This window comes from Sinocyclocheilus grahami, unplaced genomic scaffold (assembly GCF_001515645.1).
Source record: "Sinocyclocheilus grahami isolate Dianchi unplaced genomic scaffold, SAMN03320097.WGS_v1.1 scaffold184.1, whole genome shotgun sequence".
In the NCBI taxonomy this organism is placed as follows: Eukaryota; Metazoa; Chordata; class Actinopteri; order Cypriniformes; family Cyprinidae; genus Sinocyclocheilus; species Sinocyclocheilus grahami.
Genome location: NW_015505363.1, coordinates 530571 through 546460, shown reverse-complemented (window position 1 = coordinate 546460; position 15890 = coordinate 530571). Strand labels below are relative to the sequence as shown.

Genomic DNA, 15890 nt, shown 5'->3' with positions numbered 1-15890 from the left:
TTTTTAAACATATTAGAATGAGTACATTACAATATAAATTTATTAGAACAAGTACATTTTTATTTATGGGCTTAAAAATTTAAATGCTAAAAACAAGATACAAACAATCAGAATATTGTACCTGGTGGGGAGTGCACAATGTAAACATGAAACATATGCCATTACCTATATTGTACTGTGGTACAGTTATGGAGGCCCTTCATAATGCAGAGGTCAGCTGCCTGCTCTGCCAATAGTTAGAAATGGCACTATAGTAAGCAGTGTTTAATAAACCGCTGTTTTTCTCAATTCTGCTGAGGTGAAATTCAGTGCAGTCATGTATCGTGATACGTATCGTGGCCTCTGTATTGTGATACGTATCGTATCGTGACTTTGCTGGTGATGCACAGTCCTACCGGATACCCGGATGTCAAGGCTTTGAGAGTCCCGTTCTATGGTCCAGATGGATAAAAAAAACAAAAAACTAATATAGTTTCGTGCGCAGTGTCATTTACATTTCACCAGGTTAAAATAATATCTCAAGCTTTATGCTTGATTTGTAACAAGTTAACCTCAAAACCTTTTCAGCTTTCTCTTTCTGCAAATTGTATGGTGTAGCCATATGATGACGGCACCCACAATGCTATCAAATACTCCAGTGCAGCTCCATTCTTCGCGAAAGATGGATGGACCTCGGTGTTAGGCGAAATATGGTAGGCCATTTGCGGGGGAATTTTTACTTTACAAATTACAGACATGGCCGATTCGCACGGGATTAAGATCACAGACAACCTCCGCAATTATTACAAATGACTGGAGGTCACCAGGTAATACTAATCCCGTGCGAATACGGCTTTAGTCTCTTAGCCATGCTAAAAGCAGTTGTTTCTCTAAAATGCTAAAGCTAAGGCGATATGAACCAAAAATAATATCTTGTAATGGTAATTTTTATTTATTTATCCCATTGCACTGTCCAGCCCTACCTTTGTCAAATTTAAAAAGATATTGAAAACCAGGATTTAACAAACCATTCAACAGATTGACAAATCCACAGCAAATGCTCTTCAACAATCTGTTATTTCCCAAATCCTGCTTGAGGATGCTAATTTTCCATTAGCATAGCCAGTTTGGCCTGAATTGGAAGCAGATGCCTCTGCGCGGCCAATCCCACTCCTTCCTCCCATTTGTTGTGTCTGTTTGAGGAAGCTATACAACCTTGGCTCAGACAATACGAAGAGAATCCAAGGCCAGAAATAGTGCTAAATATATACAAGCATGGGAAGAGTGTGTACAAGGTTCATTAGGTGTACACATACTTGTTCTGTTTGGACTAAATGTAGTTTATGCAATAGCCAAAGCAGTTTGTGTGTTAATAAACAGGTTATTTTAAGGTGATAGTTAAGTGCCTGAGAGGCATAGTGTCTCCTGTGTCCCCATGAGCAATAGCGAATGGACACTTCCATGGCATTGGACATATTTTTTATCAACATTACTGTCTTGCTACACTTTTAAAAATAATGGTTCCATATAAAAGGGGATTTTCCACTAATAAAAATGTAAGGTTCTTTACTGGCGTTTATGGTTAAACCATTAATAACCTGTAACATTTATGGAAGATTTCCATTGCACGAATGGAAAAATGGAATTTAGATTATTCAGATTTTTTTCACACTAAGAAAAAAATGGTTCTGTTAAGAATTGCTCACTGAAAGGTTCTTTGGGGAACCCAAAATGTTTTTTCTAATTGGAGCTTTTGCACCGGAGGAAAGTTTTCATAGTTCCTATAACAATTGGCTGAAATACACGACTTTGTGTGTTCACAACCCAGGAATTTTGAATGATTTTAGTAAAAGGAACACCATATGGGGAGACTAAATTAGCCCCTACTACAGAGTAAATCTAACCCAGCACAATAGGAGCTCCCAGTGACGTGTACATTGATTGGCCGAACGCATGCCATACGAAACACTGGCACCTGCCATTTTTAAAAAGCAGTGTAAACACCCAGTTTACACATGCTTACTCCAGAAACTCCACGAACATGGAAACCAGTGATAGATGGACAGACGTCAGAAGTCCAGGCTCTTCTCCTTCCTCTATCCTCCAGTTGTTGAGGTTGTTGAAGGCCGCGCTTAAATTATGTCACTGTCAACCAGCTTATGTCACTTCAGAGTTCCTACTGGCAGTGTGAATGCAACATTAATACTCCGGGTACTGCACTGGTGGCTAGTCCTTATAAGTGAGTTCCTATAACCACCCAGGCCAAAAGCCCCTAATGTGAAACCCCCATTTTTGAAACCTTTATTTATAAGAGTGTGCAGCGATGGCATAGAAGAGCCATTTTGGGTTCTCCAGAGAACCTTTCAGTGAACAGTTCTTAAAAGTACCATTTTTGTTCTTGGTGTAAAGAACATTTGTGACCCGTGCTGGCAAAATGAGTCGGAAAGTACACGGTCTAATATTGAGCTACAGGCAAAAGAAGTGAAAAATTTAAGTTTTGGTCGAATTTGAGGTTTTCACAGAAATGAGTTCATCAAGCCCTCTTCTAGTGAGTCCCAATGCTTCAAATAGTAATTAAACTTCTAAAATTATCTTTATTTGTACGTTTTCTGAGAGGAGATCCTTTTCTCTGCTCACTTCTGGACGACTGCTGCGTCTCACCACAAGTTGTAGGATATATCGTTGCGAAGCGCAGCATTCCAGCTTTATGAATATTCATAGCGAATTCTGAATGACATGAGTCTGAACTAGTAAAATATGATTTTCAAACCCATGCTAACAAACAAAATGATCGCGCTGACTGACATTTGCAACCTCTCAGAGAGCGCGCGATCTCCCTATAAAGTACATTATTGCGAAATATGTCTTGGCGAGATTCACACAAACATGATCTGTTGTGTCTTACATGAACGTTCAGTTAATGGTTGGGGAAAAGTGTGTAACATTAGAATGTGTAACATTAGATCCATGCATTACAGTAGGTCAAAATATTGATCTGTCTCGATGTTAATCAAACATTAAAAGAAAGACGGAATCATTCGCTGCTCTTGTTTAAACTACAGTTTATTTGCATTTTTGTTTCTTATTTTTAATAAAGATAAAATAAAAAAACGCTATATTGTGATTTAAGAAAATATATGTAGGAAAATATGTATTGTTGCTTGGTGATTTTGCTTTGGAACCTTCAGAAAACTTTAACTTGATTTTTCTCAAAATCAACTTTGCTGACTCTATCGCCTTCAAATGACTGTAGCTCAGTCATTTTTTGTCTGATTCATACAAGTTATATATGATTTTGAAGGTATTTTAATGTAGAATGTTGAAAATGAAGATAACAAATTTTTGAAAATGTGCTCATTCCGACTCATTTTGCCAGCAGAGGTCACATTTTAATGATCTAAAGGTCTTTCTTCCACTATAAAAATCCCTTTGTGCAATGGAAAGGTTCCATGGATGTTAAAGGGGTCCTATTATGCTTTTTCACTTTTTTTAATTTTAGTCAGTGTGTATGTTTGGGCATAAAAAAGATCTAGAAAGTTACTAATCTCAAAGTCCACTCCAAAGGGAGATATTTTGTTTTTTAAAAATCCCTTTTCAAGAACTACAACGAACGGCTCGTTTGGACTACAGTGTTTGTTTTCCGGGCTTTGTGAGATCACAAAGCGGCTCATTGGAATATCATTACAAATAATGCCCGCCTACAGAAATTCAAAAGGTTGGGGGGTGGGGAGGGGCGAGGTTGTGGTTAGAACGCTTGGTTGAGTGAGTGCATCAGACGAGACGATGAAGAAGAAGTGCAGCTGCAGAATTGGTGCATCAGAGAAAACGAAGAAGAAGAGCTGCTGTGCTGTAGCGTCAAATTTTCGGCATTTCTAGAACAATTCTTACAAGTATAACATGACGTAGCTGGGCGCCGCGGACAGACGCCGAATGGCGCCGCCGGTGTGCCTACACTCATAGAAAATAAAGTATTTGAATTTTAAAGACGTGGCGCGATGCGACGCTGTGCTTCTCGTCCGGTGTGCGACCGCCTGAAACTCTGTATTTTTTATTTTTATTTATTTATTTATTTTTCACCTCCATGCCCAAACGTCTTTGTTTGGGCTTCCGAAAGCGGATGATGTCAGGAAACAATGGTTGCAATTTATTTTTAACTCTGTTCCTGAGCATTATAACCCCAATTTGCTATTGTGTGCTGCGCATTTTACTGAGGACCGCTTCCACAACATGAGGGAGCACAATGCCGGATTCGCCAAAAGCTTTTGTCGACAGACGGAGCAAGGGGCGTGGCAGTACTGAAACACCGTCTAAGCTGTTCGCCAATCACAACGCACTGGGACAGCTAACCAATCACAACACATTTTGTTTTTCGGAAGGCGGACCTTCATCAAAGCCAGAACTAATCGAGCCGTTTGTGCCAGGCTGGGGAGAAAGGTATTTTAATAATGTAAATTTATGTGAAAAATAATGCGTTTTTCGAACACAAAGCATGAGAGCGTGTTCTAGTACACCCCCAAAACAAAATCAAGACTTTGTAAAAGAGCGTAATAGGACCCCTTTAAAGGTTCTTTATGGAAAGATCAATGCAAATAAAGAACCTTTTATTTATAGTAGTGTACTCAACATTCCACCAGAACAAATTAGTGGGAGGACCTGGATGACGGTGGCATAATTTTTGTGACTCCACCCACTGGTGCAGAGAAGCTTCTGCCTCACCTAGGCTGCCTTAGGCAGACACAAAGACACAGAGAGGTGAGACTGGCCTATGCTGGCTTCCTCTCTGTATTGGAATACAGGATTACTGTGCCTGGGCAGATGTCTTAACTGTAGAGGCCAAGGAGTGTTGGGTCACAACAGGTTGCTGGCAAGTGAAATGTTTATGGAATATATTTTGAATTGCCTCTGCTTAGTTTTTTGGATTGAACTTGAGGGCCTGTGTCATGTAGAGCAGAGACTGGATAAACTTCTCTGGCAAGACTGCTGTCTTTGGTTGTGTCTTGTTCGATAATGTAAAAATGTTGCTGTTACTAACTACAGTTGTTGGCACTATTTGATTTCATGTCTTGTTCTTCACAGTTTGACAGACAGCCGCCATCATTCTGTGCTGCAAGGGTGACCCCAAAATGTCTTCCAACGGTGATCTGCAAGACATTGGGAGCTGGGACAGCTTCTGGGAGGTAAGTATCCCCCACCGCAAATACACATATGCACACGATCTTCCTGATAGAGTGGGCCGCATACTGTAGCGTCCAACCAGGGTGTTGGAGACTACAGGAACGGATACCTGCAGATCTGATATTTCCATGTGTTCTCTAAGAGGTTACCGCTTCTGGCGAGATTTGTAGTAGGAGTACCACTTCTCCATTGTTTTTTTAAGCATGCTTGGTCAGGTCCACACTTGTCTTGGAGACAACTAACAGATATGAAGTGCTTTTAGATAGTGAAGTGAAAGTGAAAGGTTTATTTTACTATCAGCTTTGTTGGCAGTGTAGTACAGACAGTAATTTTGGGGAGAATCGGGTAGAATGTGCCAGTGGGGTAGCAAAATATATTTTTGGAATGGTGTTGTGTATAATAAATAGTTTATTTGTATTCATAGTTTTGTTTGAAATATAAATTATTCATGTATTCCCTTATAATTCAATTCATCGCTTGACATTACACAGCTTACCCCAAATGTAGCTTACCGCTTTTGAGATTTGTCACAAAGCCCTTGTGTTTGTTGGTGCAACAATATACAGTAAATACGATCTAATTTCTCCTTGCTTAAAGGAAAAACTAACTTAAAATTAACACAGCTTACCCTACTCCTAAACTGGTTTATGTATGTTAAAGGAACTAGAGTCATAAATAATGAATCTAATTCTATAATCTTACATTTAATAATTAATAAACTTTACTTGACTGAAATGTAATTATTCAATGATAATCCTAGCTTTTAACTGCCGTGACAAGATCATTGAGTCACTGAGCTAAACTTGAGAACCGGATCAGTCAGATTTAAAAATGAAATATATCAACTCTGTGTGCAACATTTTAATATGACTCTAACATGACTTTCGTTGGTCAGCCTGGGAACTACAAGAGGACGGTTAAACGCATTGACGATGGCTACAAACTATGCAACGAGCTGGTCAGCTGCTTCCAGGAGCGGGCCAAGATTGAGAAGGGCTATTCTCAGCAGCTGAGTGACTGGGCCAGGAAATGGAGGGGTGTTGTGGAGAAAGGCGAGTATGACTTTGAGTCTCATAGTTCATCCTCCTAAAGTAGACGCATCCCTCTACAGTAACATCAACACATTCTATTCTGATGAGTTTATAAGTATCATAATACAATGATTATAAATCTGTCAGTGATGTTACTCTGCCAGTGCCCATTCTTAATAGCTGTGCAGTAGTTTGGGGGAAAGAAGGTATGAAAATGTACAGCAGTGGCGAGCGGTGACTTTTTTAACCGGGTATGCTGAGTGATAAATCCCCCGGCTTTTAGGACACTCAAAAGGGATCAGAGATGACAAATAGCTAAGAAACACCGTGGCAGGTGTCGATTTAAAAGTATGCACATTTCCTACCTTATTTGTAAATGAAATTCATATCCAATCCTTCTTCTATCGCTTCAAGTTTATCCATTATTCCAATGCAAGTAAAATATAGCTGGTTTTCCAAGTAAAAACCACCAAATAATGTTTACACTTAGTTACGTTATGATACGTAATCAGAGGGAGAAATGGGGGGATTCCCCCGGTCTATGTCTCTACATCTGCTAAATTATTTTTTTATTCCCTGTGAATAGGTGTTAAAATTCCCACCCGGGTGACACTAATAACAGACCATGCAAAATACCAAAAAAATATTTAAAATATTGCAAAGTAACGTTGCAACCTTGCAAACAATAATAAAATCAGAGAAGGACTTTAACTGTAAGCGAGAACAATATGATGTTTGTTATTATTAAAATTTTATATAGCCCACGTTTTTATAAACACTGTGTTGTCTATGACCAGACATGTAAGAAGATATGTTTTCAGTGGACTTTTAAAATTTGCTTTGCTTGAGAAAACAAAAATATACAGTTACAGTGTTTTTTTTCTTTTGATTTGGTCGAGTTGGTTTTGCATCAAACACAATGTGATTTTCGTCAATCGAGATCTGACAGCAACAGCACATTTTTCCGCTTGGGCGAGCGCTTCGCTGACAGCTTACCTCGTGCATTAAATCTGCCGCAGACCAGCAAATCACTGAGAATGCGCTACAATCCTGAAGAGTCATAACAACAGAGTGGAGACAAGAAAGCTGCGGAGAATCTGCTTGCCAGGAACCAACCGCAACTGGTAGATTTAAAGAAAATTACTGCCGTTTGGCAAATAAATCATTGTACGTACTTATTCCTAACTCTTTAAGCTTTAAGTTACATTTCAAATGACAAGGGATCAACTCGTAATCATGTTTATATGAATTATCCCTTGAACTTATTCTCTCAAATGGCCTGGGTATGCGGAGCATTCGCAGCTTATATGGACGGAACGCCACTGATATACAGTGATGCGGCCTTTGTCGCTAATGTTGTGTCGTGTCCGTGATCACTTTATATTGTGCGTCATTTCTTTAGCAACCAGTGTACATATACTGGATTTTGACTATATTTCCTGCAAGCATGGCTGTTTTTTGAAGACCATGTGACCTTAAAGGGGCAGACACACTGACCTACAGTTAGTATAGACAAGGCAAGACATGTATCTAGAGAGCAGAAGATGAGAATTACTTTTTTGACTTGGGCTTTTAAGCAAATATCCAGTGTAATTAACTGACAGATAAAGCTAAATTCTGATTTCTGTCCTGCAGGCCCACAGTATGGGACTCTGGAAAAGGCCTGGCATGCTTTCATGAATGCAGCAGACAGACTGAGTGAAATCCATATGGAACTAAAAGAGAAACTGGTTGTTGAGGACAGCGAAAAGATTAGAAACTGGCAGAAGGATGCCTTCCACAAGCAAATGATTGGTGGATTCCGTGAGACCAAAGATGCCGATGAAGGCTTCCGCAAGGCCCAGAAACCCTGGGTCCGAAAACTGAAGGATGTGAGTCTCCTCCTGTGCAGAATACAAAGCCAATACTATGAATTTTGATCCATGAGCCACGATGGCTGAGAGAACAACGTTTTGTTTGTTTTGTTTTGTGTATTTTGTTTTGTTTTGTTTTTAAATGGGCAGTACACCCAAAATTATATGTTATCATCTGCTCATCGTCATGGCACCTGAACTAGTTTCTTATGGAATGTAAAATTATGGAATGTAAATTTAGCTTAGTAAAATAGCCTGACCACCATTCACGTTTGGGGTAAACATTAGGATGTGTAAATAATGTCAGAATCTTTATATTTGGGCGAGCTATCCTTTTAAAAGTATGTTTTAAGAGAACCATGTGTGTATTTGGTGTAACAGTGTATTTAGTAATGAGTAAATAGTATGGTTGTGTAAAAATCTTCTCTGCGGTAGGTGGAGTCTACCAAAAAGAGTTATCACCAAGCCCGGAAGGAAGAGCGCACGTCATTGACCCGTGAAACACATGCCAAGGCTGACCCCACCAAATCCCAAGATGAGGTCCGCAAGTTCACGGACCGCCTGGAGAAATTTACCCAGGAAGCAGAAAAGGTATGAGAAAAAGCACAGAAAACAGTTTTTTAGTTTTATTAATGACTTTATTAATTTTTTAGGGTTTTATTAGTCCATTTATTTTTTTTAATCTTAATTTTCTCATTAAAATGTTATATACACGACATTTCCAATCATAGTTATTAATGTTGTGCACTGCTGTTTGAGTTTATCACTGGTAAACTGAAGCGCTCTTTTAACTTAACCAAACGCATTCTATATGAGATAAATCAGATATACATCAAGTAAACAATATTACAACGTACAATTGCACAAAAGGCTGCAAACGAACAGCGCGCATCTGAAGTGTCTCTGAAGGAAATAATGCATTATTTATCGGCTTTAAGATATAAAATAAGAAAATTTGGCCGATACCGATAACAGAAAAAATGAGCATTTATCGGCCGATATGGTGGCCGATATATCGTGCATCCCTAATTTATATGTCTCATAGCTAAAAACTGAAATAAATGAAGAATGTTAACCATTAATAAGTGCTTATTTGTTTTTCCAGGCTCTCTGCTATCATTATGTTTACTTAATGAGGAATTCTGAGCATGTCGTTGACTATTAACCAGGGTCATTTCAAAAGAGCTGAAACATTGTGTATCAATTAGTTTTTTAATCAGTGAACAAATACCTAATTTCGTTTTGTGTTTCGGCGTTAGCTTAAGCAGCATGGAGTTACATGTTCAGAATAGCAACAAAAGCAACACCTTCAAACCTGTCTCTGCAGTTTTGCACAAGTGTTTACTTTTGTTGAGCTGTAATTACAGGGCTGAGCTGTGTGGTAATCATATATAGTTAAGTTTCATGTACAGGAATCTTGATGTTTACTTTATCCCTCCCTCATTCTTTGTATTTCCATGGTACTTATTGTTCCTTGCTCTTATGTTCTGGTAGCAGTGGTTATGAAACTAAAAACTAGATTTTTTTTTTTTTAAAGAAGGGATTGTCTGAACAGAACTGGTCAGCAGGACACTGGGGTGTAGTGGGTGGTTTTAGCATGTTACTAGGGTGTTCAAAAAGCCCACCCCTAGTCTCTTTGCCTCATTTTCTTCCTTTGGTGCACTTTCAGGGAAATAAAAGTGCAAAAATTGTACCTGTAGGGGTACACACAGCTTGTGACTAGGCAGTACCCTCAAAAGGGCATCTTTTTGTACTTTAACACCTAAAAGGCTCATAGTAGTAACTAAAAAGATAAGTGTGCTGATTTTCAACCAGCTTTGTATTGTTACAATGTTGGTAGCAGCGGTGGACATGAAGGGCCCTATCATACACCTGGCGCAATGCGGGGCCAGGTGCGGCGCAAGTGTTTTTGCTAGTTGCTAGTTTTTGCCACGTTGTGCAAATAGCAAATGCATTTACGCCCATGGGCGTGCTGGTCTGAAAACGAGGTGTGTTCAGGTGCATTGCTGGCGCGTTACTATTTTGAGGCAACTGAATTAGACTGCGCCATTGACCAACAAAAACCTGGTCTAAAGTCAGGCGCAATATTGAATTTTTTTTATTTAAAGAGCGCGTTAGTAATATGCGCCTATAGGTGGGTGCACAACGCGCGTACACTTTTATTACACACTAGGGCTGGGCGATATGACGATATTATCGTATATAGACGATGTATCGTAAGTATCGCGATGTCGATGTCAACAGTCAGGTAACAGACGATTATCGACATTATCGGGGGAAAAATGACAAATGATAAACCTAGTAAGTTGCAAATATAGTCACCATACAGGTCTTTTTGCATGCAAGGATGAAATAATTTAGTAGGAGGGTTGGAAATTGAAAAGCTATTCCAATTTCGGAAATCAGATCAGATGCGTAAGGTCAGCAATCAAATTACTTGTTATAAAATTACATTTCGATTCTGCTTCTCGATTTCTTTATGCACATTTATTGTGATTTCAAAAGATTCAACTGCAAGAAGATGAAATAGAACTCACTTCTGCACTCGTGCGCTGTTTTCTGTGCTGCACACACACACACACAAAGCACACACACAAAAGCCGCCTCTTATATATGCGAACACTGGACTGAGCTCTCTTTCTCGCATTCTTACACATTCAAATGGACAAATACACACAGAATTATATCAAAATATCCCATAAATACAATCGGTTATGTCTTAAGTGAACATAAAGAGTTGAGAAAGAAAACAAGGGTGTATTGGGTCCATGCATTGACAGCAGCCGCTACTGCCAATCATTAATGTTGATCTAAGAACAAAAGAAACATTGAGCTGGACTGAATCACTTTTGTAACCTCAGTTTATATTTTATTTGCCTGTTGTTCGTTGGTAGCAGCGGTGGACATGAAGGGCCCTATCATACACCTGGCGCAATGCGGGGCCAGGTGCGGCGCAAGTGTTTTTGCTAGTTGCTAGTTTTTGCCACGTTGTGCAAATAGCAAATGCATTTACGCCCATGGGCGTGCTGGTCTGAAAACGAGGTGTGTTCAGGTGCATTGCTGGCGCGTTACTATTTTGAGGCAACTGAATTAGACTGCGCCATTGACCAACAAAAACCTGGTCTAAAGTCAGGCGCAATATTGAATTTTTTTTATTTAAAGAGCGCGTTAGTAATATGCGCCTATAGGTGGGTGCACAACGCGCGTACACTTTTATTACACACTAGGGCTGGGCGATATGACGATATTATCGTATATAGACGATGTATCGTAAGTATCGCGATGTCGATGTCAACAGTCAGGTAACAGACGATTATCGACATTATCGGGGGAAAAATGACAAATGATAAACCTAGTAAGTTGCAAATATAGTCACCATACAGGTCTTTTTGCATGCAAGGATGAAATAATTTAGTAGGAGGGTTGGAAATTGAAAAGCTATTCCAATTTCGGAAATCAGATCAGATGCGTAAGGTCAGCAATCAAATTACTTGTTATAAAATTACATTTCGATTCTGCTTCTCGATTTCTTTATGCACATTTATTGTGATTTCAAAAGATTCAACTGCAAGAAGATGAAATAGAACTCACTTCTGCACTCGTGCGCTGTTTTCTGTGCTGCACACACACACACACAAAGCACACACACAAAAGCCGCCTCTTATATATGCGAACACTGGACTGAGCTCTCTTTCTCGCATTCTTACACATTCAAATGGACAAATACACACAGAATTATATCAAAATATCCCATAAATACAATCGGTTATGTCTTAAGTGAACATAAAGAGTTGAGAAAGAAAACAAGGGTGTATTGGGTCCATGCATTGACAGCAGCCGCTACTGCCAATCATTAATGTTGATCTAAGAACAAAAGAAACATTGAGCTGGACTGAATCACTTTTGTAACCTCAGTTTATATTTTATTTGCCTGTTGTTCGGCGCTGACTGTAATGGCAATGTGCATCTGTGTATGCGATTAATTTGGAGATGCGTTCCAATATAATTTATCCTTATTTAGGGTATAGGCCTATTCTATTTTAATCTGCAGTTTAATAAATATTGACCAAGCACCATTTCATTCAAATGTCCACTTAATCTTTAATATTTGGCCATTTCTTTAGGACAGAAATGCTATAGCCACTGTAATTAAAAGAATGTGGACATCAAAACGTGTAAACTCAGAGTGAGGGTTTGAGCTTTTATTTTGAAACCACTATGTATCCTCCTGTGTTTGCATAGATTTATAAATGATTTACCTTACAAATCTGATGAAATGGCGCACGTTGCGTTCCCAGATGAACTTTGTAATAAACCCAAACGATACCAGTACAAATGATAACAGTTCCTGTGGAACTACTGTGAACAGAGCCACTGTGTGACACATGTACTTAACCTACACGCATGTAAATAATTTAAGCGCATGTACTGTATTAGAACTGCATCGCATATAATTATTAAATTAAATCGTAGCGTTTGTGAATTCACAATTATGCTTAATTATGATTTTTAAATGGGTTTAATATATCATGCAGCCTTGAGAAACAGTGTAATATTGTGTTTTATGGATTCTCATCCGTGAAATGCGCCACTTCCGGTATTTTGCCGGTTAGTCGACGCGAGCAAAATGGAAAGGGCTCTGGCTACAGCCTTGCACTTGCACTCTCAGACTTGCACTCTCAGACTTGCATTCTCAGACACTTGTGCTTCCGCTAGTGATGTAACTTGCAGTCTTTTTTATTTTTTATTTTGTTCTATTTATTGATTACTTTTTGTTTGAATCTCTCAACATTTTACAACAGTAGCCAGGTGGTGAAGACAAGAAAAAAGAAACTAGCTTACAATGTCACTTGCAATCGCCACTTGCACTCTCCGATACCTGCGACGTCACTTGCAATCGACACAAATCGTGGGTGTTGCCAATGGAGACAAGATGCTGTGGTGGTGATTAAACGATTAAAACTAATTTTGTACCGTAACGTACAGGGTCCTGCAAGCCATCTGTAGGAGAAAAAAACAAGACCCGCAAATCCGTGGCAACAGAACAGCAGAATATGAACGCAATGCACACAATGCGCAAACTTTCACTTGTCCTCCCATACAGCAAAATGCTTAATGTGGCATAATAACGGATGATAAAGACAATTCAGTAGCCTATCTTGTTGTTGACTCAAAGTATATACAGAACAGCAAATATGAACGTGCATTATGAAATGCATTAAGTGATTTTAAAAGGATCAACTCCGTACAGGCAAGCAGACGAGTCCAGAACGCAATGCATTAAATTGCACGTAAAAAATTTTCCTCCCATAGAAAATTATTATAAATAAAACACGTAATGTAGCTTAATGGACAAAGACAGTGATATAAAAGAGCTGTAGACAGTTTATTATATATAGAAAAATGCTTAACGCAAAACTTTGCGTGTTGCGTTTATTCTGGGCTCACCTGCTTGCTTGTACTACAGGAGGAAAATGCTTAGCGAGAGACTTTGCGCATTGCGTTCATATTCTGCTGTTCTGTGGCCACGGATTTGCGGGTCTCGTCTTTTTCTCCTACAGATGGCTTGCAGGACCCTGTACGTTACGGTACAAAATTAGTTTTAATCGTTTAATCACCACCACAGCGTCTTGTCTCCATTGGCAACACGCACGATTTGTGTCGATTGCAAGTGACGTCGCAGGTATCGGAGAGTGCAAGTGGAGATTGCAAGTGACATTGTAAGTTAATTTCTTTTGTCTTGTCTTCACCACCTGGCAACTGTTGTAAAATGTTGAGCGATTCAAACTAAAAAAATAAATAAATAGAACAAAATAAAAAAATTAAGAATGCAAGTGACGTCGCTAGTGGAAGTGCAAGTGTCTGAGAGTGCAAGTGTGAAGTCAAGGATTTTAAAAAATCGAATAGTCGAATAAAATCGATGAATCGCGACAGCCCTTAATAATACCCATTATTCATTGATTTCTTTTAATACTTGAACGAAGAACTAAAAATGAAGTATTTTTGTATTTTTATTCAAGTAAAAATTAAAACAAGTACTTGGACTTTACTGGAGTAATATTTTATTAGGGTATCTGTACTTTTACTCAAGTACTTGATTTGTGTACAGATTTCGAGCCCTGTACCGAGACCTCGGCCAGACCATCAACACAGCCAATGACGCGGAGGACCTTAGGTGGTGGAGGAACACCCATGGGCCAGGAATGAGCATGAATTGGCCACAGTTTGAGGTATAGTAAATTTCTCTCTGCAAAATGCTGTTTTGTTTAGAATATTTGCTACATCACAAGAATGCCAGGAAAGACGTTTACCAGACTACCAAACTTGAATGCGAACATTTGCTTAGAAAAGATATGACATTTACGGACCCAAACACTGCTGTGGAGTCGTCAACCATAGAGCTGTTTTGGCCCTGGGCTCCAGTGATGGTGAATTTCTAATAGGCAGAGCGTGAATGAGCTGTTGTCTTTGCACGGCCCATGAGTGGGTTCTGGAATGCCGGATCCCTCTCCCTAATGGCAGTCTCCTCCCCCTTCCTTTCCAGCCCTCCCCACAACACAAACACATGCAGACACACAGTGGCAGTGTCAGCATGTCCGTTTATGCAAATGAGGTTTGTACATACACAACTGTATGTGTACAGATGTGTCGTGGAGTCTGAGTCTGTCAGAAATTTAAAAAACCCCCATGATGTGAATGTTTAATCGAGCAGTAGGAGAGTGAATAGCGGTCACAAAGCTAAAATGAAGCTTTTAGTCAAGTTTGCCCAGGTAAGTGACACCTCCAGAGGAAACTTCTGGCATCCTCCCTGCTCTGCCAGCACACTGGAGCCCTTTGTATGGCTGTAAATAAGCACAGCGCTCTTTCTCTCTCTGCACGGTGATAGAAGGCTGACTGGATGATGGTCCCACATGTGACTGTGAATATAAGTGATGTTATGTCACAGTCACATTGTGTGACTGATCTGTCTGTATTCTTGTTCTGCTTTAAGGCAAGGTTGTTTACTTGGATTGATTGAACCTAATTTGAGTCATTTTGTAAAAAAAAAACAAAGGTATATATAATAAACAGTATATTTAGTTTTGAACTTTAATTCTCCCTTGTTATTAGAAGGGAAAACTGGGTGTGAAATAATGTAGTGACAGTATAATGTATTGCATTGTCATTGCTTATTGCAATAAAAAATGAACATGCAACACAAAATGCTGTAAAATTTGAAGGTAAATTGTTTGTTGGGGTGCTTTTTAGCAACTTATTCTCAATCAGACATAAGATTCATCTGACATGAACTGAATCAGTTTGGGTGACTCACAAATCATTTTAGATTGTCTGTATAGGAGTATGTGTATACATATACATACACACACACATATATATATATATATACAGTGGGTACGGAAAGTATTCAGACCCCCTTAAATTTTTCACTCTTTGTTATATTGCAGCCATTTGCTAAAATCATTTAATTAAATTTTTTTTCCTCATTAATGTACACACAGCACCCCATATTGACAGAAAAACACAGAATTGTTGACATTTTTGCAGATTTATTAAAAAAGAAAAACTGAAATATCACATGGTCCTAAGTGCTGTGACACTCATGTATTTAACTCAGGTGCTGTCCATTTCTTCTGATCATCCTTGAGATGGTTCTACACCTTCATTTTAGTCCAGCTGTGTTTGATTATACTGATTGGACTTGATTAGGAAAGCCACACACCTGTCTATATAAGACCTTACAGCTCACAGTGCATGTCAGAGCAAATGAGAATCATGAGGTCAAAGGAACTGCCTCAAGAGCTCAGAGACAGAATTGTGGCAAGGCACAGATCTGGCCAAGGCTACAAAAAAA

The 15890-nt window shown here is 39.1% G+C and overlaps 1 protein-coding gene across 1 annotated transcript in view; it reads left to right on the top strand.

Annotated features, from left to right (window-relative positions):
- Nucleotides 1–15890, top strand: part of LOC107594492 (protein kinase C and casein kinase II substrate protein 3-like) — a 59200-nt gene that overhangs the window by 31529 nt on the left and 11781 nt on the right. Inside the window, exons 3-8 of the mRNA XM_016284560.1 lie at nucleotides 5056–5156; nucleotides 6050–6206; nucleotides 7821–8056; nucleotides 8474–8629; nucleotides 9854–9930; nucleotides 14148–14268. Coding sequence (XP_016140046.1) covers nucleotides 5103–5156; nucleotides 6050–6206; nucleotides 7821–8056; nucleotides 8474–8629; nucleotides 9854–9930; nucleotides 14148–14268 — 801 coding nt within the window. The 5' untranslated portion in view covers nucleotides 5056–5102. The remainder of the gene's footprint in view (nucleotides 1–5055; nucleotides 5157–6049; nucleotides 6207–7820; nucleotides 8057–8473; nucleotides 8630–9853; nucleotides 9931–14147; nucleotides 14269–15890) is intronic.